The sequence below is a fragment of the Harpegnathos saltator genome, unplaced genomic scaffold, assembly GCF_003227715.2.
Source record: "Harpegnathos saltator strain DR-91 unplaced genomic scaffold, Hsal_v8.6 scaffold0, whole genome shotgun sequence".
Classification (NCBI taxonomy): Eukaryota; Metazoa; Arthropoda; class Insecta; order Hymenoptera; family Formicidae; genus Harpegnathos; species Harpegnathos saltator.
The window spans coordinates 59948-87500 of record NW_020229871.1 but is presented as its reverse complement, the minus strand read 5'-3'; the positions used below and the strand labels follow the sequence as shown (position 1 = coordinate 87500).

The 27553-nt window shown below is 37.6% G+C and overlaps 4 protein-coding genes across 4 annotated transcripts; 2 read left to right on the top strand and 2 right to left on the bottom strand.

Annotated features, from left to right (window-relative positions):
• Positions 1-873: 873 nt before the first annotated feature.
• On the bottom strand, positions 874-1974 carry LOC105181835 (uncharacterized). The gene is made up of 2 exons (XM_011138851.3): positions 1766-1974; positions 874-1450 (listed from the first exon to the last, which is right to left on the bottom strand). Exons 1-2 carry the CDS (start codon positions 1860-1862, stop codon positions 933-935), a joined length of 615 nt encoding a protein of 204 aa, XP_011137153.2. The 5' UTR covers positions 1863-1974; the 3' UTR covers positions 874-932.
• A 2710-nt stretch (positions 1975-4684) lies between these two features.
• On the top strand, positions 4685-11724 carry LOC105180464 (uncharacterized). Its single transcript, XM_025297558.1, has 11 exons — positions 4685-4802; positions 4998-5402; positions 5481-5558; positions 6692-6813; positions 6886-7210; positions 7744-7846; positions 8088-8300; positions 10058-10219; positions 10370-10585; positions 11121-11275; positions 11503-11724. Exons 2-11 carry the CDS (start codon positions 5002-5004, stop codon positions 11678-11680), a joined length of 1953 nt encoding a protein of 650 aa, XP_025153343.1. The 5' UTR covers positions 4685-4802; positions 4998-5001; the 3' UTR covers positions 11681-11724.
• Positions 11725-19631: 7907 nt separating this feature from the next.
• Positions 19632-27471, top strand: LOC105185415 (uncharacterized). The gene is given in 11 exon segments (XM_025296757.1): positions 19632-19833; positions 19917-20017; positions 21029-21112; positions 21538-21849; positions 22757-22863; positions 23916-24086; positions 24289-24524; positions 25560-25774; positions 26154-26410; positions 26501-26573; positions 27137-27471. Coding segments are annotated over 11 exon segments (2064 nt in total). The 3' UTR covers positions 27443-27471.
• On the bottom strand, positions 22961-23728 carry LOC112588834 (uncharacterized). Its single transcript, XM_025300174.1, has 2 exons — positions 23547-23728; positions 22961-23460 (listed from the first exon to the last, which is right to left on the bottom strand). Exons 1-2 carry the CDS (start codon positions 23600-23602, stop codon positions 23166-23168), a joined length of 351 nt encoding a protein of 116 aa, XP_025155959.1. The 5' UTR covers positions 23603-23728; the 3' UTR covers positions 22961-23165.
• Positions 27472-27553: the final 82 nt, after the last annotated feature.

The following is a 27553-nucleotide window of genomic DNA, read 5'->3' as shown; positions in this document are numbered from 1 at the left end:
CGATTCGACCACGACCGTTTTCGCTTGACGTTGTCGTAAGTGATCCACTTTTCATCACCAGTGACCAACCATTTCAGAAATGGGTCGATTTTGTTGCGATTCAGCAGCGATTCGCAGATGGAAATTCGGTCCATGAGGTTTTTTTTCGTTAACTCTTGTGGCACCCATACATCGAGCTTCTTTTTGTATCCAGCCTTATTCAAATGATTCCAAACGGTTTTTTGTGCAATCTTTAGCTCTTGGGCAATCGAAACAGTGCTTACATGACGGTCGGACTCGACAATGTCCATGATTTTATCGATATTTTCGACAATTGGCCTTCCAGTGCGTGGTGCATCTTTGACATCGAAATTACCGGAACAGAATCGACGAAACCAAAATTGCGCGTGATTGGCTGTTACAGTATCAGGACCATAAACACTATTCACATTTTCAGCCGCCTGGCTTGCGTTTTCGCCTTTATCGAAGAAAAACTGTAAAATATAGCGTATTTTCTCTTTGCTAGTGTCCATCTTTGACGCGCGCTCAAACAAAACTGAGTCAACTAATCACAAAACTGTCAGAAAAGTTTTTTTAGTACGAAATCTCATCTTTCTAACGCTATCTAGTGGAACCCGATCGGACTTATACAACGCGAGATACAGATAACTAAAGCCATCTATTGGAAAAATAATGGATTTCTTTTTACTACACCTAATATCATCTGTATTAATTTAAGCTAATGGTGCCAGTCCGATTGTTGCTTAACTTAGTCTTACAAAATCCACTTAAAAGATCCTGTTGCGATTTACTTCTGGATCTATTTTGAAATGCAAAATTGTTGAGGTAAGGAGCAGGAGCGGAGGATATCGCGTTTCATTAATGATACATTCATACTTTGCATGTTAGCCTTTTATTTTTACTTTGAAAAACAAGAAATTATCCTTTGCACATTACAGCAATTTCTTCGCCATATTCATAAGGTTGTAAGCTGCGATAAACGTGTCTATCATGATACACATTTTCTTAGGTAAAATGCCGCTTTTTCTTATCATAGTCAGGGATGGTATTACTACTTTGGGCATCATTACGTTCATTCCAAAGTCTACGGCTGTCTTCATCACTTTGCGAAGTGCCACACGATTTGCTTCACCCATCGTGTTTAAGCAAGTGCAGAACGCACCCTTGATTGTTTTTATTGTTTTTGTTGGATTCATGATTGATATGAGGTTCTTCATGGAGAAATCCTCTGTCTTGGAACAAACACCATTTCCACTTAGTGCATCGTTCATAAACTTGCATAAATTTAACATAGGTTTAATGCCGACTCCTAAGGTTTTCAGGAATATTTTCGACATCAAGTTCGTGCTAGATAACATATCAATAACCGGTAATGAACCTCTTTTGTGTCTTAAAAGGGATTTTTCCAAGGATACATATTGATGGTCCAATGCGTCCTCTGTATCCGAATCTGTAAATAATGTTTTAAAAAAGCAAAAGATATTTGAATAAAAACTGGATCGCAAATACGAATCGCGATATAAATATCATTGGTATTAATTTTCTATAAACATAATTATTTTCATATTTATTCATTTTCTCGCGTAAGATTTACACACGTACAAATATATAATTATAATTACATTGATACATACGCGTAACAGGATTCATTGAAATAATCATTGCTTTTTTTTTTAAATGTATGCGACGATTTTACTTATTTCTTTTTGTGAACGCGCATATGAGTGTGGCGAATAATTTTTAGAAGAAATTTATTAAGACTTACCTATCTCATCTTTCTTCGAGTTAACGTCTTCATCAGCATGGATCATGCAGATCCAATATATCAGGACCAAAGAGAAGATGACAAATGGCAGCTTCATTTTGCTGGTTGCTATTTTCTTTCTGAGGCTATTGAAATTCTCTGTTACGTTTTTGCCTCGCCTCTTCCTTCGACACGATTTTTTCTGATTAGCCACTTCGCTACCGAGTTGTACCCCTTTTTATTATTCCCTCTTGGTCAATGCTTCCACGAGAATAATTAGCCCTATGCAATTTTTTGACAGCTTAATATATCAGCTGGCGTAAATTGCTACCGGATTTGCGATAAAAATGGTAAATAACGTCCGAAGTGGACATTTGTTCGATAAATTAATATCTTACGTCAAATTAATATCTTACTTGCTAATGACGAGCAGCTCTCGATGTTCCCTTTCCCTTCCCAGCGATTCGGCGGTTCATTTCTTTCTATATCCTTATATTTTCAATAAATCTTGCGCATTCTTTCTATAGTAAATAAATAATCGCAACCATTTACAATTTTATTGTAAATAAATAATAAAAATATATTTCCGACTCGCGCGCTTTTTATACGCGAAGCCAGCTATCGAAGGCGATATTAGGCGAACTAATAATACCGTCCACAAACGCGACTTTTCACGGATACGCATTGTCACATGTACTATCGTGCATATCATAATACTCATATTCGCCGTCGCTAATTTTGCATGTTGTCTATGTATGTTCACGGCCAATTCGTGGCCTTCCAATTTGCGTCACCGTTATCGCGAATTTTTCACGCAATAGTTGAGTTTCTCCGAGTTTCCTTTTCCCTGTCTTCACAGCAAAAGAAATAACGCACGGAATGTTTAATAAAGGTGAGCTCGTAAATTTGACACAAGATCCGATCTATTGAACGATAAAAAAAACATGCATTTGCATCTGCATTTGTCGCTCAAATTCACGTTTCGAGAACGTACATTGATTTGTTTTTTCACTACGTATATTTTCACTACGAGTTTTCTTTACAGACACGCGCTAGGACAGACGCAAGTAATTAGTAATAGAGAAAATCTTGGATACACCTCGGTCTAATAAATTCGGAAAATTGCCATTATATTATCAGAATTGATTGGAAGTGCGAATGTCATAATTTTCCTGTCGAATTAATGTTATTTTTTTTCGTATTTCAGAAGAAGCGACGTGGAAACGTCGTTTAATAATTTCTTAAAATAAGCAAAACGCGATGATTCACCTATAAAGCTATAAAACCATCGTTACTTTCGCATTCTTTCATCGATGTTCTAATCGTTATTCGATGGATACAATTATTGTGCATAATGCAATTTACATTTGAGCTAAGTCCAAATAATGAACGATCTCGATTAGATTTTCAGAAAATCGATCTTTTTCCTTCGAAAATTGAATTTTAAATCGATTTGTTACTGTTCAATTTTTCTACAAATCGATTCTTTCGAATGCTGATCTCATAATCAATGTGAGTCCTTCATTAAACAAAACAATATTGATGAATAAGCATATCAATAGATCAAAAATTGATTATCTATTGAAAAGTAGCGACAAAAATCGAAAAGGATCGATAAAAAAATAATCTTTTGTAGGAAAAAATCGACTTTTTGAAAATCAAATCCAGTATACGTATATCGCATATTGTTATATATAGCAATTGTATCCTTAAAATAATACTACATGAAGAATAGCAACATACACAATATTCAAAGTACACATAGAGAAACAACAGTCTTTTATAATTAAAGCGCGTCTGACTAGCTTTTGCTTTGCAGGTAAGAAAAGTTGAATATTTAATAAAACGTTTAATATTTAATAAAAATTATTTGAAAATTTATTTCGCGTTTTTAACGTAACGATGTAGATTTCTTTATTTAATTATATAGACAATAAAACTTTGGTGTTATTTTCTTTATTTTTTGTTTAAAGAAAGTTTATAAGAAGAAGTTATGTATTGTGGTACGCAACAAACTTGTTTAAAAGTCATAATTTAAACTTTATAAATAAATTAAGTACGTTATTAAATTTATTAAATATTTAAAAAGCTTATTATGTTAATTTCCTTTGATACTTTATATTTTAATTATCACATAATAAATTACATATTAAATATTCGTATAATTATACATACATGATTATTGTTTGCATTTTTTATCTCGGACAAAACAAGATAATATATCGTTCTCTTTATTTCTTTAAGTGAGGCAAAACATGTTTCCTGACAAGCGACGAGAAAGAGTCGCATTTTTTGGAAAGAAACCGTTGCAACTCAACACAAACACTCATCTTTTTTATGATTCTCGCAGCGAATTCGGAAAGAGCGATCTCGAAAACCCCTATTAATGTACTTTGGATTAAAGTTTTCAAGCATTTTCATAAAAATTCATAACATTGAAATCAACGCGAAATTTCTCCCCCAGCCGACATTAATGGGTTAATTTGTAACCAAAATAAAAATGGCTCGAGTGATGCCCGAATGTACAATCGTGCTTGATCGCAGAGAAAATCATCGTGGAAGTCCGTCGAGATCGGCGATATAGTACCGCTGCTACTTCTTATGATCGCCGCTTTGTTCGTCAGCTGCGTTGTCCAAATCGTAGAACGCATCATCTACAAGAGTTTCTTCAAGTAGAGGCGATTGGGAATTAATAAACACGATGGCACAGCTGAATGTGTGAACAGTCAATGCTGCTTGTTCGTTACATTCTTGTTTAATATAATTCTACCGATCTTTCAGTCGTTTAATCTTGTTTTAAAATTGTACATTATTGTTTCGTACACTATTGTAGCCCATTCCACGATATAGATCCCGATATAAATAGCACAAATACATTATACCACATTTCAAATATACTTGATCCCGATTACCGTGTTTGTAAACAGTATCACGGCACTGCGTAGTGTATCAGGAGATTTACCGTGCTATCGTGCTCTCCGAGCAACTGCCGATTCTCGGCAGTTGACTCGGAGAGCACGGTAGCACGGTAACTCGGAGACTGACTAAAGGAACAAAGGTAACTTGTGTTACATCTCGTACATTTCTCATATATATCGCCGAAACTTTAATTTATCTTCGTTGGATTTATAGTTCTTATCGTCACCAAGTTAATAATTAATAGTACACTTTTACATATATACTATTTAAATAACATTGCACATATTAATTAATTGATTGTGAATCATCCTATGGGCGCAATTTGCAATTGTAGAGCCATGTCGAAGAATTTTTGCTGGACGGAATGTCACAAAAGAACAATCTCGAAGCCTAATTCGACCGAGGAGAAGGAAAATATAAATCCGAGTCAAAATGCCAAGTTCGTTGAAGGTAAGAGCGATATAGAAAAGAAGAGAGGACTATCAGCGGATGCGGAAAATCGGAGAGACGATGTCACGTGTACGACGTCGATGCTGCAAAAGCTTACCATCCCGGGCAAAGGTCAATTCAAAATTTATCGCGACGAGGACGAGAGATCGCGCCCGCTCGTGCGGAAAAGCGCGTGCAGGAAAGAAATGAGAAGAAGGATTAAGAGAAGAGACTCAGAGGAATCAGCAGTTTGTACGGCGCTTGAAAGAGAGGAGCATACTCGTTTCTTAACACCTACTGCTTCGTACAGGTGAGACGGACGGTTTTCGATAAATCTGGCCAAAAACTGAAAAGAAATTAAATAAAAGTGTGTTACTCTTTGGAGCAGGACACGTTCTTTGAGCAACAACCGAAATAGAGTTTCTTTACGTGAAAACAACAAGTTGCACGGATCTGTAGATCAGAGGTAATTCTATGTTCATACATGTGCACGATATCAAATATTATCATTAGTAATACGTCGCCTATAGAGTTTCCAATCCCGGATACAATTTAGGACCCCGGGATCTCGGGATCCCGGGACTAGTCCCGGGATTATATATATGTAAAGAAAGAAACAAGGAATATTTACAAATAATAGAATTATTTTATTTATAGAACGTTCATCATAGACTTTTATGAACATTATGACAAAGAAAAAGTAAAATTTCAGTAAAAATGATAGCAACTTACATTAATGATTGCACAAAAACCGTTACAATTAAAAATTAAAGCTTTTGTAATAAAAATAAAAAGAATTATTTCTTCTTTTTCACATTGAAAAAGCGACTTTAAAAATAATGAAACATAAATTTTGTTAAAAAATATCAGTTTATCCGCGAAATTTGAAATAGAAAACTCCCTTAATATTGAAAACAAATAAAAATAATACATGGAATTAAGTTTAAAATATAAATACTCACTTCTCTAGCAAATGCTCTGAAACATCAGTAACAAGTAATAATTATTAAAGTAAAATTTTTGTAAAACGTAAGTATTATATAGACACTGAGCATTAAATTTTGAAATCCCGAAATCCCGGGTTTTGTGATGTTGAATCCCGAGTATTTTCGGGAACAAAAATTTGGCCGGGATCCCGGGATTGGAAACTCCAATCGCATATTATATACTTGCGGAAAAATTAAATTCAAAACTTATTAATTATTTTCGATATTTATCATAATCGGTCGCTTAAACATCAATTTTTTCCCGATATGTCATCTAACTTTGCTGTAGGAGAAATGATACAGTCTGTATCTATGCGAGACGACTTTTAATCACATGCCGATACTTTATAAACCAAGTTTAACATTTCTTGAAACGTTCTCTGAAAAGTTTTCTAAAACGAAAGAAAACAAGAAAAGAGATATAGTGATACTTTGGGCTTTCACGCAGAGGGACGTAGAGAAATGTTTGATTTGTTCTTCGGGTCCCGAAAACTGAATTCCGGATTGTCCCTCTCTCTAGAAAAAGAACATTTTTCTATCTAGAAGAGAACTTCTATCTAAAATCAAACAAAAGCTGTTATATATTAATCGATCATTAATCGATCGTCTTTAGATGCTGTTCCGAGAAGAGAAAGTCCTCATGCGCACAGAGAAACCAGCATCTCTCCAACGATGTGAAGAAACGGACGTTATGCAGTATCCAAACGTGGACAGACAAGATGAGAAAATCGCGCAGTTAGTGTTTTACGAGTTTAATAGACGCTAAAACCCGTCGAGAACTCCTTCTTCACACGCTTATCTTTTTAGTCGATGTCGTGCCCAAGAGCTCTTCGACTACATATACCGTTGCGGTGAGAGCGGATGAAGCGCGTGCCAAATGTAAACCGAAAAACTACATTGACTTTGGCCCCAAAAGCTCGCGTTGTGAATTCAACTCAACGCGAGGCGGTGAGTTTACCAACGAAAAATCAAACAATTTGAAGACTGATACGAACGATTACGTCAATAACAAGAAGGATGACATTTTACAAAACATCACTGAGAATACAGCGGTGTCGTATACCTCGAACGAATTCGTTATGATTCCGCAAACCGCGGCATTTTCGGGTGCGCAAGCTGGCACTGATGCGAGGTAAATTATAATGTAATTAAAGATAATTATAATTAAAGACAATTTGTATGGAAACAAGCGGAAAGTAGGAGTTCTGTCGTCAGCGTTATCAGTCGCGGATTTAATTAATTAATTAATTTATATTCCAAGTATAACAATAATATTGCATTGATATTATAATTTTTTATTTGAACTTGTGAACATTTATAATTGTGTTATGTTGCTTTGTTAAAAGGAAAATTATAACATTGATTTTGGTTCGGAATTATTTCAAACTAAAAGTCACGAGGACATATTGAGTTAATTAAAAGATTCGATTAATATTTTCGATAATTGACGGTAAATGTACGTACGGACGGTAAAATTACAAGTAACAATCCGTCAATAATGTTCCGCTAACACATCAGCAGAAGATGGCGAAAGATTGTCGTCTCTTGATAGATAATTTGTCTTGGATTGAATGTAATAAAGTCAAATTTGACTGAATAATCAAGCCGAATTTTTTGGCTGACTAATTGGAATATACTTTGCTTAATTTGCAAACGTGTTTTTAGCATGTGCGTTTGTGATGACAATCAACAATTTACGGGAGAAATAAATTTTAACTATGCAACATTTTCGCGTAGTCCTAGGAGACTGTTGTTGACTCCAACAAAGGTAGGACGCACAAACTTCTATTGTATAAACAGAATGATGAAATAATCTTATTCTCGATACACATAATTTAATATACTATCTCTAACGTTGGCTGGCTTAATTTAACATGTTTAAATATACAATTCTCAAATTTATAGATTTATAAATAGTTATGTACTTTTTTATACTATAAACAAACTGGAGATTACTCGATTATCCACTTGCTACGATACTTAAAGAAACGCTTGCATCTTTCGCAAAGGTACATCACGGGCAAAACGAGGCAGCAAATCAGTTTTTGATCAACGGAGAGGACATCGCTCAAATATCGTACGAGGATGATTATTTAACGTATTTGCCAAGCACGGAACGCGAAAGGGAGGAGAATGCTCCGAAGCTTTCCTCCGGCTTTCTGCGTGGAAACATAAACGCGCAACAAAGGAGAATCATCGTGGGATATTTGATACATCTTGGCGTGAGTTTAACAAAAGCACTATCGGTTGAATCCCCTTGCAGGGGAGAGACGCGACGAATAGTTGTGTGAAGTTGGCCCCCCGACCACCGAGAATTTAATTTTGACCATTGCCATTCGTTTGGTGGTCGTTTGGTAGCGTTTGGTAGTCTATTCCTAACGTTCGATAGTCAAAAGTGCAATAGTTGTCGCAAAAAATGAAAATTGTATGTGAAGTTGGCCTCCCCGGCTCGAAAATCGTTTTCCCCGGTGTCCTGGATAATTTTGACCATTACCAATCGTTTGGTGTCGTTTGATAGCGTTTGGTAGTTCATTCCCAACGTTTAGTAATCAAAACTGCAATAGTTCTCGCACAAAATTATAATGTGAAGTTGCCCCCCCCCCCAGCTCGAAAATCGGTTTCTACGGTGTCCTGGATAATTTTGACCATTACCAATCGTTTAGTGCTCGTCTGGTAACGTTTGGTAGTCCATTCCCAACGTTTGATAGTCAAAATTGTTTTCGTTATTAGTAAAAAAGTTTGCATTTGTGAAGCTGGCTTTCTAAGTTTAAAAAATGTTACGCGACGTTCCCTTGTCGCAACATTTTATGTAACTTTCATTGTGACAAATTTTTTGGTGGTCGTATTTTTACGGTTGATAATCAATTCCTGACGTTTCATCGAAAATAATAGTAATTATTAATGAAAATCGAATTTGCGAGTGTTAGGTTAGCTTGCCAAGTTTAAAAAAGCACTTCCCGCGGCATCCTTTCATAATATACATAATTTTCATTATAATCATTTGTTTAATGCGAAGTTACTAAACTATAAAGATTTGCTTATTGGCGAATTTCTGGGCAGAAGATGCATTGACAAAAAGGGGTATTGACATCACCGTGAATCCCAGTGGCGTCTATTTAGCGGCTTCAAGTGGTTTTCATTGACTATATGTGAGATGTAAAATCGAATTTAAATGTCAGTTTGATTATAAACACCAATTATCGTGGTGAGTATTAAACATAACTTATATAAAAAAAGTATTTTCTTTGAAACTAACAAACCACGATCATATAATATAATAACCATACCTACGTTAAGTGCGTTAGGATTATCTGTAACATGACGAGAGAGTGGGGATGGGTAAATCTCTATAGTTTAGTAATTATGGTTTAATGGAGGCTATTTTATGTTTATTTCATTACGAACGATAATCGAAATTGTAGTCGTAATGAAAATAGAGGTTTTAATGAGAATTACAAAAGCTGATGAAAAAAAATTATTTTTACTTATAAAACAGTTAAACGACTACCAAACGATTAGTAATGGTCAAAATTATGATATAATAGTAATGGTCAAGATGCCATGGAAACTGCTTTTCGAACCGGGGGGGCCAACTTCACATTATAATTTTATACGAGAACTATTGCAGTTTTGATTACCAAACGTTGGGAATAGACTACCAAACGCTACCAAACGACCACCAAACGATTGGTAATGGTCAAAATTATCCAGGACACCGTGGAAACCGATTTTCGAGGCGGGGGGGCCAACTTCACATATAATTTTTATTTTTTATGAGAACTATTGCGCTTTTGACTACCAAACGTTAGGAATAGACTACCAAACGCCACCAAACGACTACCAAACGAATGGCAATGGTCAAAATTAAATGCTCGGTGGTCGGGGGGCCAACTTCACACAGCTGCAACGAATTGATAGAAAATACTTTTCAACCTCGCACGTCGAGCGTCACGATTTCCACGACTGTGATCATTTCCAGACACATTGTAACTACGAGTCTTCTATCATTTACCAAGCTGTCAAACTGTTTGACACCGCTGTTGACAGAATTACGGTAAGCACGGAGCAGATACAGCTGCTGGCTATAGCGTGTCTCTGGATCATTCTCAAGAGGGATTTGGCTAATTATAAAGTACCATCGGTAATCCAATCTTCCGTCTTTGGAACAGAAGAAATATGTATACGTACACATGGCGATTCAAAGAATCGTATTGCAATCTTGATTAATTCATTTGTCGAATATTTCACGAGACCTAGCGATTCCTCGCTGTACACTTTCTTCCTCTTTCAGGCAACCAAGATGTTGAAACTGGCGAAAAACGTGTACGACAAAAGAGAGGGATGTTTGTTGATACACGAGAAGAAAATACTTTCAGCTCTCAAGTTCAACGTGCGGTTCGCCGATCCGTTTTCTTTGCTTATGTATCACATATCGAGTTTGAATCAAACGCATCGATACCTCAATCAAGATGAGGTCATGCGTGTCTACTTTTGCGGTAGCTATTTGGTACGGATGCAAAAATATATACTGCGCACGTTAGAGATGTGCAAATTCAATCGCCGAAACTTGATTCTTTAGTTAACGGCATAATTGATAACATAGTCTGCAGGAGTCAATTGCTGGATATTATTGCAAGTAATTTCAAGTCGCGGGAGAATAATTTTCGGACGCATGATAACGTACGAGAATTTCTTTTCAAACTTGCAACGTACGTGGGGATCAACTTTTTACATAAGAAAAAGATTATCCTGAACTATAATTACCATAATATTATAGAACTCCATCCTATTCTTCCCTAACTGCTTAATCTTATGAATATAATCGATTAATTTTATTGATTTATTCTCTTTTTACGCATTTTATTTTGTGTTAGATTTTCGCAATCTTTGAATAGTTCGGATTCGAACAGTAAGGATTCGAAAGTCTTGCCTGATTCGATTCGACGCGACTCGATTGCGAATAGTTCGCACATCTCTGGTATAATACGATCTTTGATATGCCAACGTATTCGCACGAATATCAGTGATCTTTTCCCTTACAGATCGACGTAAGCATGTCAGACGAAAGCTTATGCAATACCTCGGTATTCGTGCTGGCAATAACTGCTTTCGAATTGGCGCTTGATTTCGTTCTCGCATCTAATAACATGGACCAAACGTGGCGTCAACTCTTGGGAAATAAAGAGACACTTGCGATGTAAGTAACTTAGGAAATGAAACGTAACGAGAGTGTTGTTTACCGCGCGATAATTATTATTGAAGGTGGAAAAATGTATATCGGCAAATTACAATTGTTGTTATCAGGAAATACAATTTGTAACACGTGTGCGATCCTAAAGTTGTGTACACAACTATTATTATTGCGATACAGTCTGATCATTTGCAACTGTTTTTGTTCACCAACTCGAGATTCGTTCATTTTAGATGGGAAGAGGGACAGATCTCTTTTGTAAAACAAATTATGGTAAAATTGGTTCTGCAAACGGGGAATCCTTCGAAGATTGTATACAGGAAATATCAGCGCAGCAGAACCTGCAAAGTCTCCGACTTCATTGTCAAGAGTGCGGAAAAGGCCGCAGAGAATTTCAAGCACGTTATATGATGTATTTTATCGTTAATTTTTACTCAATCTGCTACTCGCCGATGCACATAACGTAACGTGCAGGTCATGGTCGTGCTCGCATTTTTATACCTCAACAAGTGTCTATCTTTAAGATATTTTATAGAAATCGGACGTAGAGTTATATAATGTAAACATGTGCTGGAAAACAAATATATATATATATATTCTTTTTTATTTTTTATTCTTTATTTGTCGTAAGCATTAAGAAACGAGAGATTTCCTCCGGGCCCTTCGTTCTTCGCGTCGGAAAGCGTGTAATCTGTATCACGGCAACGTTACACTTGCCAGCGTACAAACATAAGCGTGATTGCCGCGATGACGGCAGGTTTATTCATGCGACGTTTTTTTTACAAGTATACCCCTGCCACCGAAGTACCACTCAACATTGATTATTTCTCAGCAACAAGAGGAGTAATATCACATGTAACACAATGTACATAAAAGTGCGCGCCTCGTCTTTTAATGATTGCTGGAACCATCCTGGGCCGCCAGGCGTCCCACTTGTCCCACGTGTTGTCGATGTACATCAGTTCCTTAACGTCATCCTAAAGACAATATAATGCTTAATGAGAACTGATTATACTTCTGTATACTAGTAAATATTCAAAAAAGAGCCTACTCGATCGAAGATGGATTGACTGTATGTTTGTACCAGCAATATGTACTTTCTCATCAAGCAAACAAAAAAATTACTATATAAACATAGTGCCTAAAACGCTTAGCTTAAAAGCTATTGTCGAATTAAGATTAAAAGAATTCACTTTGATGTGCCGACAACGGCAAGCAACGGCTCGATGAGAAGGATACACAATAATTATACGTAACCAGCCCATCCTTTCTGAAACATCCTGTATAAATCCTTTATATAAAAAAATATATATTATATATTATGTCAAATTATATATTATGATTCATACATGAATTTTGTTTCTATATAATTATATAAAGTTATATGTGTCCACACAAAAGAAAGCGCTGTTGAATGACGAGAAGAAGAAATTGTTTCGTTCAATTGTATAATTAATCATTATACATTCATAATCGTATCCCCGTACACTTTAATTATCACATAATAAGTTACATATTAAATATTCGTATAATTATACATATATGATTATTGTTTGCATTTTTTTTATCTCGGACAAAACAAGATAATATATCGTTCTCTTTATTTCTTTAAGTGCGGCAAAACATGTTTCCTGACAAGCAGGAAATATTAAACCGAAGATCAATATCATCGGGGAGAGATACGAGGAACTAAGAAAGTTTTAAAAGAATTACAGAACTCCTGTTCCAGTCCAGAATGCAATGTTTAGAAGACGGTTTTAAGACTAAAGGACCCTTTATAAAGTAAATTAAAAAATATAGTTTGTTATATATAATATTGAAATTATTTTAGGTGAGAATATGACCAAAGTTGAAACTATACAGAGTGTCCCATTTTAATGTCCCACCCCAAATGATTCGTCAGTATTGAAGTTTCCAGAAAAATGATCTGAATAAAAGTTGTAGGGATTTAAGTGAGCTACCTTATGATGACCTTGATCTCTATTTTCAAAGTCATTTGAAGGTCAACTTGCGTTTTTTAAATAGGAACCCTTATTTTTTATTACACTGTTTTTTTTCTAACTAGTTAATTTGAACAACTTTTGTCTGAAACATTTTTTTGTTTGTCTAATATTTTTTGAGATATTTGAGTAAAACTTGATAACTTTTTCAATATTTAACTTACGATATCTCGCTAACCATTTGTCGGAAGAAAAAGTGGTACTGGACTTTCTTGCTTTATTTAGTCTCAAGAATATATTGTTACAATAGCGCCCTGGTTTTTGTTAATTTGATGATTTTGAAATTTCCGAAAATCAGTAAGTTAACAAAAGTCAAGGCGCTATTGTATCGTTATATTCTTGAGACTACATAAAGCAAGAAAGTCTTGTACCACTTTTTCTTCCGACAAATACGTAGTAGCGTCAGTCAGTGAGATATCGTAAATTAAATATTGAAAAAGTTATCAAGTTTTCCTCAAATATCTCAAAAAATATTAGACAAATAAAAAAATGTTTTAGACAAAAGTTGTTCAAATTAACTAGTAGAAAAAAACAGTGTAATAAAAAATAAGAGTTCCTATTTAAAAAACGCAAATTGACATTCAAATAACCTTGAATAGAATAGAGGTCAAGGTCAAAGTCAATGTCATCATAAGGTAGCTCACTTAAATCCCTACAACTTTTATTCGTTTTCCTTGAAACTTCTTCCTTGAGAATACTGAAGAGTTATTTGAGGTGGGACATTAAAATGGGACACCCTGTATATTCAGTAATATAATTATTGAATTTTTGAAGTTTGCAAAATTTATAGAAGGGGATTCACATTTGTACGAAAATGAAATTGAAGAACACGATGCGGAAATTTCGAAAATTCTTAACGAAGATGAATATATAGATGATGAATATTAATGAATATAAATACTTCGGTCAAATACGTTTTCAGATCGGGAACCAATTATCTAGGTGTAAAGTTATGGTGATTATCTCATAAGATCAATTTATATCAGCATAAAATTTAGAGTTTATTTAGATTTATATAAAAATAATCGAAACTTTGCGTTTGGCTAAACTGCAAAATTGTATCCAAATAAGTATTTTCGCCTAAAGCGTGTTCAAATATATTTCTCTGACTAGTATCTAAGAGAATAATATATATAGTAGACTCTTTATTGTTAACTTTATTTGTAACAGATTCCAATGGAAGACTCTTTTCGTGTGGTATTTGTAATGCGAGCATAATATATTATAATATCGCTTATATTATACTTATATTATGTATATATACATTTATATTGTGTATATAAGTGTTAAAAAATATCTGTAACAGAGATCTCATTTTCGTAACAGTAGCGGAGAATAGTATTTCGTAAACGTATTACGCTGAAATATTCTTCAGAAAGCTTGTATCTTATTTTTCGAAATGTATGAAAATAAATATAATACTTCCATAATTGATCCAATTCTTATTTACATTTCTATTCTAGGCACGTATAAAGGTCGGACATAAGATTTTTTTGGTGTATTCTCATTATATTTCGTTGCAGGGAAATATTTGGCACACAGCATTCGCATAATCTACCCGCTGATAATTCTAAATCTAGACAGGACAATAAGTCGTACAAATGTTACTTGAACAATTTGTACCATCCGGATTTTACACAATTCATACGTGTCGTCTATATTAACTTGTAGTAATTGTGTGTAGTAATACCAGTCCAATGTCAGCATTGTTAATTAATTTTGCCCCAAAAGGGGGTGTTTAAAAAGTCGTGTTACGACGGTTTTATTTTCCTCTGTGTTCGGGGTCACAGCGTGCATAGCAGTTTTCTAGGAGAATCCAAATATTCTTCCAGCCTTGACATCACGAAGCTTGCGCGTGATCTATGCGTGCTCGGTTAGCAGGGATCTCGTCGCCGCGTTGGGCCACGGGATCCTCGGCGAGGAATGCTCGAGACAATGTTTATTGCCGCGTATTTGCCGTGTATGTCGGGCCCCGAGCATGCGATCACGGCGTGTTACGGCCAACGAATTACAGCCAATCCTTATCTGCCAGCTCGAGCTGAAAAAAAGGATATAATTGAGACCGAAATTTCATCTCGCTCTCTGCGCATTTGGGTTTTCTACCGAGCGCTCTTTTACTGCCGATTGCGACCAGCGCGCGCGATCTTCACTGAATTTTCGGTACGCACTATCGGTGTTATTACTTCATCGTGGCTGCATTCGTTGCACTCGGGTACGATTTCGTGAAGTGGCTCTCTGGTCTTCGCGCCTGGGCCGCACGTCACTCTCCGACGCTCGATCGTACCCACCGATACATCGAGCACTCAACGCGTTTAACGTGCATTACTTTTTCGTGTCTTGTATTGTACGATTTGTAATCATCTCCATTTTACGAGCGCCGTCGGCGAACGTCGCATCCGCGAGCGCCGCTTGTTGCGAGACACCTTACGTCCGCCGGTCTACAGCGGCTACAGCGATTTCCGTCCGTCGATCGGACGTTAAGTCAGACACTTTCCAAGATCTGCGTCCGCGTCTTACAAACAGAACAAGGCGCCTCAAGATTTTCGCTCGATCGCTCGATTGTTCGCCGCCGTGTACAGTTGTTTCGGTATACATAAAAATAAACTTATTTTGTGTGTCGTCATACTCGCTCGGCTTCTCTGCACTCCTATTCCTATAGCGATTCGGATCGCGTACTGGCGCCCTTCGCGCACAGTGCTGTGCGATACCGCGCGATCGCCGTCGGCTGAACCCGACGGGAACACTCTGGCCCTATTTTTAAGTGCAAGATTGTTACGAGGTAAAGAGCTAGTGCGAAGAATATCATCTCATTAATGATTCACTCTTAGCTTGTACGAGTATTAGTATTTTATTTTTGCTTGGAAAATAGGAAATCAAACTTTGCACATTACTATATTATGCTTGCTAACTTTAATATTTTGTTATCAGGGAAAGGACGGAAGGAGATGATAAGACAGTCTCCATCAATGTATTCAGTACTGCGTCCAAGTCCGTGATTAGTGCTTTCATTACATTCTTTATGACATCCATCTTTTCGGAAACTAACGCAAGGATGTTTGTACTCATCGGTTTTCAAATATCACGCAGTGTCACGAGATCAATCTTGAATAATCTATGAAAGACGCGGGAAGCTTTATAGAACAATCTCCTAGTCCAATAAGCAAATAGTATCAGGAAGTTAATAGAAATTTAAGGTTAGGAGTTTCTTGAACTGCTCAAATAGTATATCTAAAATATGTCTGTATTTAGAGACAAATGTTTCCAAGGCTTTTTTGTCCGAATCTGTAAACAGTTCTATAAAAAAAAAAAATATTTGAATAAGAACTTGATTACAAATATGAATCGCGACACAAATATAATTAATATTAATTTTCTATGAACTTCATTATTTACATGCTTATTTATTCTCTCGTATAACTATATCTCGTATAACTATATAAAAATATACAAGATTTGTACACACACATGTATATTATACAGCATTTACATTGATATATGTGCGTTGCATGATTAATTGAAATAATCATTGCTTTTCTTCGGAAATGTATATGATGAATTTTTACTAATTTCTTTTTTTTGTAAACACACATTGTAAAAGCGGCGAATAGTTTTCAGAAGAAATTTATTCAAACTTACCTATCTTAATTCTCTTTGAGTTAACGTCTTCCTCAGCATGGATCATGCAAATCTAATATATCAGATAAAGAAGACAAAGAGAATGACAAATTGCAACTTCATTTTGCTAGCTGTTTTCTGACCAAGGCTATCGAAATGCACTGCTACGTTTCTGCCTCGTCTCTTCCTTCGACGCGATTTTTCTGATTAATCACTTTGCAACCACGTCGTACCTCTATTTATTATTTTCTGTTGACTGGTTCTTCTACAAAAATAATTAACTCGATGCAATTTTTTGACAGCTTGACATATTAGCTGGGGTAAATTGCTACCGTGTTTGTACGTGATAAAGGAAAAGAAAGAAAAAAATATGGACAATTGCGCAATACGTCGAGTTGATATCTTACTCTCTAATTATGAGGAATTTTGTTCGCGCTCGAGCAGTGATATGATATGATGATTTATTTTGTTCCGTATATTTATATTATCAATAAATCTCACGCACTCATTTTATGGTAAATAAATAATCGCGAAAATGTCCGACTCGCGCATTTTTCAGACATGCATCGACGACGATGCTAGGTCGTAAGAAGGTAATACTAATAATGAACTAGTAATAATCTACAAACGATCTACAAACGATTTTTCACAGATAACGTATTGTTATGTATTATTGTGCATAAGACGCAGCCTTAGCTCGAAATTAGCGGCATTGTCGCAGCCGCTAATTTCGAGTGGAAACATTGTCGTTGCCCGTGTAAAAAAAAAGTATGTTTACGGCCAAACTGATTGATTAATATGCTCTTACTGTTACTATGTTATTGTTACGTATTTTGCAATATACACGCGTTTTATTTTTTTTTTTCTAATAGACACGTATAAACATTGATATATGTGAGCGAGTCTTCGCGGGAAATTTATTATTATTGAATATATATGAAGTCATAAATTCGATCTACAATAAACGGACTAGAAACCGTGTGGCGCGTCGGACATTTTATTTTGCGCTGTTGCTTTTTCGTTCCTAGTTAACACGCTCATTGCCAAACTGAAAATTTGAATTTCGTGTGGTTGCCAAAGTTATTTTTTCTTTTTTTTTTCAACAGACGATGGTTGGAGGCCATCCCCCCTCCACGAGAGTTCGATCCCTTCCCCAGTGACCTATGTAAACATCACGCGACGTTTCGCTGTGGCCGCTATTCTATCCCGCATAGAAACTCGTTAGCGATCACGCGATATCGCGTGAACGGCAATAAACGTGTTAAAAGAAACATTATCGAGGACAAATGTTGAAAGACAAGTGTGAAATGTTATAAATGCACATGAGTGTTTTGAAGTCTAATATTCTGTTGGAAAAAAAGTATTGTTGTATTTTTAGCTTAAAATTGGAGGAAATTTATTTATATTTAAAAATAACTTTAATCAGTAATGTAATAGCCGTTGTTTTCTGTATAATCCTTTGCTATTTTCCGGGCAGCTCCATAATTCTTCGCGCGCAGAACTCAGGCCGTTTCTCAGTGAAGAACTACCGAAGACTATTTTTATAGTCCTTTAAAAAAAGGAACGCCTTGTTGACCTAAGGAAATTCTGGAAGGAACAGAACAGTAATCCGAAGCAATAGTCCGAAGAAGCAATGTCTGGAAAAAATATTAGGTGAGGTTAGAACATCCCGGCCGCATTGCTATATTTTTTCCCGAGTGATCAAGAAAATACGAAGGCCTAGTGTTGTCTCGATGGAATAAAATAAATTCTATTAACTATTCTGTTAAGTTCTGGGTTTATTTTGCGATAGCTTCCTTCGGTTTATCCAAACGGCCGCAATACCTTGTCCAATGTTAAGTCGTACATTTTTCGGAAGGAGCTCATAATATATAACACCCTCCTGGACCTTCACATAGACACGGCATGACATTCTTCGAACGAAACCCAGTCTTTCTTTCCACGCGATATCCCAGATGTTTCCTTTTCCTCCATACCTCAGCCATATAATCCTTTCCTCGGAATCCGTGTCTGTTACATCCGGATCGATTGATAACTAAACCAACACCGAAGTCAACGTGACTGTCGAATCGCGAATCGTTCGTTTGTTTCTGCCAGCGACTGATATCGTTTGCAGAAAGAGGGATCGCCCACCATTTGCGCGCATAGGTCGTCCGCTTCCTCCGAAGCTATCAATAAAGTTGTCACGCGAGGATCATTACTCAACAATACTGCAGAATCATCGTCCTCGGACGTTTAGAGAGAATTGTTTGAGCAGCGGACCGACTCTATTTGCGCAAACGGCCAGGCCAGGCAAACACACGCCGACGAACGCCGAGCAAACGCATAACTTATTCGCGGAACCGATGCGCACGGAATCGATGAGCGACTGCACGATTATCCAGGATTCTTCCCGGATTCCTTCTCGAAAATTCGACTCATCTCCTCGCGTGCGACGACGATTCTTTCAATTCTTCCGACGCGCTTCCAATTTCTGCAAGCGGTTCCGCTTGGTCACTTGGTCGCCGGATAACGATCGCGCACGACTTTTGCCTCGGAGATTCACGCGCGTCTCGATCGATGATCATATCGACCGCGTCGGCGTGCGAATGAAGCTCTGTTGTGCCGCGTATCGAATAGGCAACTGCCGCGTGGATTCGACGGCAAAATGACGCGGGTCTGAAAACACGACGGTGGCGGACGGGAACCGGCTCGCGAAATCGGCCAATTACGGCCGTCAACGATCGCGGATGCGAATACGGCGAAGTATGTTTCAGCGAAAGTACGAGCTGATCGCTCTCGCGTGGGCGACGACGTTGTCGTTGTTGACGTTTGAATCCGCGCGATGCGCGAATCAGCTGATCAGGCCGTTCAACGTTTACGAGGGTCTGATCAAAGACATACGCGATTACTTCAACAACACGTGCATCATACTGCTACACGCTAATCCGAACCCCATCGAGACGCAGGGTGAGTATTGAGATTTGAGGGTGCAGGAAAAGGGCACTTCGAATCGCCGAGCGGCTCCTCACACGTGTCGCTTATCTTCACAGGACTCGTGGAAGGCGACGGCTTGCTGTACCTTCAGAGGCGCCTGAGTTTGAATTATAATATACGCGCCGTCATCATGGATTTTAATTTGTTTAACACTCGAGTGAGAGCGCCAACAACGAGTATTCTCTCGACGTATCGTCGGAGGAAACAATGCCATTCTGCTGATAAGAGAAACGATCGCTCTCTCAGTTCGTTTCCTTTCCTTTAGGTCACGCTCCGACAAGGAATGTTTTCTTCATAATAGGCGAATCGAAAAAGAGAGAAGTTTAGAGAAGCTTATTGCTCGAGAGAAAAAGTTGTTCTCTTCTCGAGAATATTATCGAGAAGTTTGTACTCCGCGTAGAGAAAAAAGCAAACTAGATTTTTGTTTTAATTTAATATCCTTGATTGAAGCTTCAAACTTGGCATTTCAGAGAACTTATCTTGTAAATTGAATGTGTATGATGAACTTTTGATAGATTTCCTCATAAAATATACGAGATAAGTGATACACTTGCTTGAATGCAGTATACAGAATGTACCAGAAATATAGGTACTCCAGACTAACTTGAAGAAATAACGTTTCCGAAAAAAAAGAAAAATATCAAATACAAAAGTTTTATACAGAAGGTTTGGTAATGATCGGCATCTCAAAAAGTATCAGGCGAATAAAAAAGTGCTTCAGACGAAAGTTGTTCGAAACAATTGGTAGAAAAAGATGACGTAATAAAAATGAGGGTTTCCATTTACGATTTTAAAGTTGATCTTGATTTGACCTCTAAATTTGACCGCTTTTGAGATCAAGTTCAAGCTCATCACCAGATGCCCATTTCCAAACTCTAAAACTTTTGTGTTTAACGTTCTTTTCAAAATCGTCATCCGTTCAGGTTAATCCGGGGTACCCATCTTTATATTTTATCTGTGTTTGTCTTATGGGAGCGATAACAGAACGAACACGTTGACACGTAAAATAAGATTGCTTGACTACGCGCGTCTTTGTTTTTCTCGAAAGTCTCCTATTAAATAAAAATATAAGCCATAAAAATCAAAGCTAATTCCGGCGGCACTTGTTTCGGCAAAAGACTTCCCCGCTGTCTCTTACCGAAATAAGAAAAGATTCGACTGTTTGCAGGTCGGGCAAAGCTACCATCACATCAAGAGGCCTCTCTTCGTCTTATTAAACGACAATGAAGATACGAGGAATGAATTTGCACATGTAATTATTTCTCAGCAACTCCAAGAACGCTGATTAACGAGACCGTTGATGAAAAGTAACTGTTTTTTTTTTTTTTTTTTTTCCAGTAGCAAGTACAATAATTTATGTACATGTTTAACAAATTTTCACATGTACCGCAACTTTCAAATGACAGCTATTGCTATGCTTAACGATTTGCACCATTTCTTTTCACACAAAGTCTGTACAAAATAATTCCTTTCTATGCTCTTTGCCAAATTCTCAACGTAGTGATGACACTCGCGAGTCTGATAAGTAATCGACAAGATAACACCTTCATTTGTGTGCTGTCCTGCATTGAGATTCCTCAAAGAGAACTTTCGTCGCGAACTTTTGTCGTATTCGTAAATACCCGAGGAACGTCTGAGGCAGACAGACGACGTGAACGTTTATTTATCGAAATGCAGCAGGTGTCAACGTGGATCGCGATGGCTTATCCCACCTGGCTAGTCTTCTTCCGTAACGAGACCGAATACGCGGACTTTTTCTCCGAGATTTACATCCCCTTTGACTGTAAGTTCATGGTGGCTCGAAGCAGCGCGAATGAAAGCGGCAGGGAGATCATCACTGAAGTTTACCAAATTGACCGAGGAAAGGAACTGAAGTCCAATCAGTTCGGCGTGTGGGACATGGGGAAGGGCCTGAAAGGGCCAACGCGCGGCCTATTTTTGCGAAGAAACAACCTTTACGGCCAAAATATACGCGTTACGTCGGTCCACGTAAGGTTAACCCATTCTATTTTTCGCCAGAATCGCCCAGTAACAGAATTAATTACTTATTAATTGGGGGAAAGATTGCTTGATCGTATCGTGCATAGCTTATACATGAAATTAGTGATAAAGTTAGCGCAACAGTTCATCTCAATGAGTGTCTCTAGAACAGAGGTGTTCCCAACCGGGGGTGCTCTTACTTAAACATTCTTGGGGGTGTGAGGAAAAATGATTGTAATTAATAATGATTAAAATGAATTCTGGAATCCGGCATTTTTACCATCAAATTGAAGAAATGTCATTAAAATTATATATTTTTTACATATCTGTACGTATATATATATATATATATATATGTATATATTCATTACGTATCACTAGGTGAAGCTTGATACCATGGATAATAATTTTATATTAAAGTGATAGTTAATTTCCCTAAAACAATATTATGTAATAATAAATTATTATAGATTAAATGCATTAGTATGAATTTTTTCTTTTATTCTGGAATACTTTACTGAACTCTTTATTGTTTGATAAAAAATTAAATATCTTTTTTAATTTTTAACTTCTTACCTTAAAACCCTAACAACTAATTTTTACCATAAAACATACGAATAATTTTTTTCGTAGAGGATGCGAAGGTTTATTAATAAATTTTTAGGGTTGCAAAATACAAAAAAGGTTGGGAAATTCTGCTCTAGAGCATTTAGAAGCGATCAGCGATGAGCTCCGTTGTTATTCTTCTCCCCGTTATTATTAATTTTCGTTTATATGTACCATCTTTCCATCTCACTTTCTCGTACTAATATCTCATTTAGAAAGGTTAATACAATTATATAATTATATTCATGAAGGGCTCTCGCGAAGGTGAGACAAGCTCAACATTTAGAATGGACAATTTTATATTCGACAGGATCCTCCTATCAGCCTATTCCATCGTAACGCGCGCAACGAGATTACGAGGATAAGCGGCTTTTTCGGCGAGGTGATTCTGCTGTTGCAGGAGGGAATGAATTGCACGTGAGTACTCCGAAACGAGAGAAAGATGCCATGTGACGAAAACGCCACCACGGTTTCATTCCGTTGCGAATTAAAAGTCTCGTCTGCGTGTTGCGTCAATGTTCGATTTTTATTACAACGATTTTTCTGGGGTTGTTAAATTTCGCACGATATGTTTGTAGAGGATGCGAAGGTTCATTAATAAATTTTTAATAAACACGGTAATCTCTCCAAGTATAATTCGTCAGACTCGACGAAGCGGCAATTCCTGCGATTCACGCAACGTATTGAGATTCCTTGCTCTTTTCTCTCCTTTGTCTCTTTTACTCTTTGTCAGAACACTTTGAAGTGCTTTCTTCCGTTTTTCGATTACCTCTGTCTTGGGCGCCGTTCTTCCTCGCTGCCTCTTCCGTTTCCTCCGCCGTTTGATTTTCCTTTCTTGCTTTGCGACGCGCTTGCTGCTCTCGGAGTTCCTTCAGTTGCCTCGCGGTCTCCTTCCGAAAGTACTCTTCCTCGCTGGCGGCGCCCCTTTCCTCGAAGATGTCCCTTTTCCGTCCATCGCCGCTTCTTCGCCGTCTTTCCGAATAGGTCCTCGAGCCCTCGCGCGACGAGCGATATCTGAATTACGTGTGCAACGTTCGGTGTGTTGTTAGTTACGACGGAGGATGCGGAGATCGACGGTGTCGTTAATTAAAAGAGGTTACATCGTCGTCTTCAGTCTCTTCAATCGGTTGTATTTTGCAGCAAGAACGCGCAGCATAACGTTAGCTGCTCACCGCTGCTTCATCTTGCATCCCCTTGTTCTCCTCTTCTCCGCCTCGTCTTTAGATTGTTAATTATTCGAGCTCGTTAATGCCATCTGATATAATAATTTTGACATAATTTTGACATAATGGCCATGATTTTCGATTTGGACTTCAACGCAGCTCTCTCGCCGTGAAGTTCTCGTTATTAAAAAAATTACGCACAGTTCGTCCGGAAACTGAAGTTAGCCGACCGCACCCTCCAGGCAAAGTTGCGACAAAGCTGAAGTGCAGCAGCTTGGGAAAGGATTCACGTCGAACTTGTTTTAGATTCACTTACAAGGAGGCGAAATCGTGGGGCGCGTGTCTGTCAAACAGCACATGCACGGGCGCAGTCGGGATGTTGACGAACAACGAAGTCGACTTCGCGGCGACGGAATTCATGATGACGTCGGACAGACTGGAGGTCGTCAGTTTCACGACACCGATTTACACGACGAAGTAAACTACAGAGAATCAAGTATTCGTAAAGGAATACTCGTAACGCGCGCGCGCGCTTTCTTACCCGTTCGCCTCTATCGGCTATTTATCGTTACTGAATCACTTCGGGAGCGACCTTTCTTTCCCGCTCGTTTGTTTTCTGCTCGGAACTTCCCATAGAATATTCGACATGATAAGTGTGGCGCGTACGAATCTGTTAAAGATGTCGCACGTACATTAAGAGGCCGGCGTCCGCGAACGTGAAGTGGGACGCTTACTTTGCGCCGTTCTCGGCGAACACGTGGAACGTCATAGCTCTCTTCATGGTGATCATGAGCGGGTCAATAGTGTTTATACAGAAATTCTTCGCCTTCGCACCGCTGCATCCGCCGGACGCTCACTCGTCCACGAGATTCACGGAGATCCTGTTTTACGTCATAGGAGCGTTCTGCAGCCAAGGTAATCCTGACTCGCTCTCGCGCCGCCCTTTCCTCACACATGGGCCGACAGCTTAACCCTTTCACTGTTAGTGGGAAGTAGGTACACTTCCCACCTTTTCTTGATTCAATTTTGCGTTGTAAATTACATAATTTTGGAAAACTAATCGGGGATTTGACTTTTCCAGATAACTGAATAATTGTTCAACATACTCCAGTAGGTTTTTATACCCAGTTATACATTTGTGATTATTTGTACCAAATCAGTGTTGAAAAGAAATGCTTTTTTTTAGGGAAAAATCGATCCCTCGGAGAGTATTTAATATAGAGGTCTGAAATTTTCACCAAATATTTTTCTGATGTTGTACAAAACCATATATTTTTTTCAGTATTTTTTTGCAGGTTAAATTTTTTTTTATAAACAAATACTCCTATAAAAACGGCCGAAATTTGATTTTTTGCACTTTTTAGCTCTATTTTCCTAATTTTTTCATTCTGTATCTCCATCTTATCCGTACTATCAATATTATTTTACTCAAAAATGAATGTTTAATCTCCAGTAAGCATAAATGTGCAGTATAGAAATTTTTTCCAGCTCGATCGAGTTCCATCGTCTAGAATCATATGTTCTCATTACGACCTGATCATTATTTCGGATACAGATATCCAAACAATTGAATATTATATTTTGGACATTTTTCCAATATTTTGGAAAATTTTACATTATCTCGGGGGAATTTTTATCAATTTCGTATATTATGGTCGCCGTATTGAATCCGCCATTTTTAATTTTGTAAATCTGACTTGAGATTCGTAATCAGCGATTCGAAAAACCTATATATCATCAATAATAATCGGAATTTTCATTAATTTTGTACATTATGATCGCCATATTGAGTCTGTCATTTTGAATTTTGCAAATCTGACTTTAGATTCGTAATCAGTGAGCCAAAAAATGTAGGGCTACCAAATATTTTAATAATTTTCTCAGGGGAAATTAATTCAGCAGTGAAAAAGTTAAATGTACAATCGTTATCTGTCGTTGCTACATCACTAGGTATGAAACAGTCTTCTCTGGACCCCGTGAGGATGGTGCATTTCGTAATACACATAACAGCCGTCGTAATCTTAGCTGCATATTCCGCTTCCTTGATCAGCTTCCTCGCGGTGAGCACCTTCGTTATGCCCTTCACGACGATGGACGGCCTTTTGAAAGACGGAACCTACCGTTTCGGCGTGATTGGCGATTCGGCCGACTTCAGCTTCTTCCAGGTACACTTAAGTATTTCGATCGTTCTTGCGATGAATTTAGGAGATGCAGGAGAAGCGTGCGCGCTTGACGCTTGAGCTTTTGCCGCTTGTTTCGTTATTTCATTATTAGTTAAATAAAAGTTAATATCAAATATTATCAAAAATTGATAAAAAGTTAAATAAAGTTAAATACACTCTCGGTTTGCGCGCATAAAAAGCAGCAATGCCGCGTGAGGTCATATCGCAACTGGTACATATCAACGCGCCTTGATTTTGATTTACGTTGATTAAAGCTTAACGTTTATCCAAATAATCAGAGTCGTAAAAGCAGAGTCGTAAAAATCACGTTTACGGACGATTTCGCATATGACGGTGATTTATGGCGATCTCTTCATGGCAGAACACCTCAGACCGAATACTCAGCGTGCTGTTCGACGAGTTGTTAATGAAAGAGACCCATTTGCCGAATAATTATATGGACGGTCTGAAACGAGTTTGCAAGGAGGACAAATACGCTTTTATGACGCTGGACAACATGGCGGCGATATTGCAGCAGAGAGTCGACTGCAAACTGGAGCCATTGGACGCCATCACGCAAACTACCATAGCGATGGCTTTGCGTCCCAATAGCCCGTATCGTGGTATCATCAATGCAAAGTGGGTTCGAGTTTCGCCATTTCGAGCGCGATTTCGACGCGCGAGGTGTCGCGTGTTGTTGTAGCAAAAGTTTCCTACATTTTGTTGCAGTCTTCTTCTGCTGAGGGACAGCGGAATCTTACAGCGCATGCTGCAAACGCAATGGTCGGTGCAGCCGGTTGCAGTGAGTATGCTTTCGTTAATTGCAATAATTATTATTAACCTAAGCCGCAACCTCAACCCCTTAATTTTACACGAAAATCTGCCGAATTAAATTGTCCGACAATAACGTATTTACTTGGCGAAACTTCGTTGAAAACCTTGTGCGATCTGTAAGATGAATCTCTTCCTGCGAATTGATTTTATATGAACGAAATGTGTCAGTTTATTTTAACCCATTAATGCCGGAGGGCACAATTTGAGTATTTTTCAGTAATATTGAACATTTTTATCAAGATCCATGATTTAAAAAATAATTGACGAGAAAGAGTAGCATTTTTTGGAAAGAAACCGTTGCAACTCAACACAAACATCTTTTTTATGATTCTCGCAGCGAATTCGGAAAGAGCGATCTCGAAAACCCCTATTAATGTACTTTGGATTAAAGTTTTCAAGCATTTTCATAAAAATTCATAACATTGAAATCAACGCGAAATTTCTCTCCCAGCCGACATTAATGGGTTAATTTGTAACCAAAATAAAAATGGCTCGAGTGATGCCCGAATGTACAATCGTGCTTGATCGCAGAGAAAATCATCGTGGAAGTCCGTCGAGATCGGCGATATAGTACCGCTGCTACTTCTTATGATCGCCGCTTTGTTCGTCAGCTGCGTTGTCCAAATCGTAGAACGCATCATCTACAAGAGTTTCTTCAAGTAGAGGCGATTGGGAATTAATAAACACGATGGCACAGCTGAATGTGTGAACAGAGAATGCTGCTTGTTCGTTACATTCTTGTTTAATATAATTCTACCGATCTTTCAGTCGTTTAATCTTGTTTTAAAATTGTACATTATTGTTTCGTACACTATTGTAGCCCATTCCACGATATAGATCCCGATATAAATAGCACAAATACATTATACCACATTTAAAATATACTTGATCCCGATTACCGTGTTTGTAAACAGTATCACGGCACTGCGTAGTGTATCAGGAGATTTA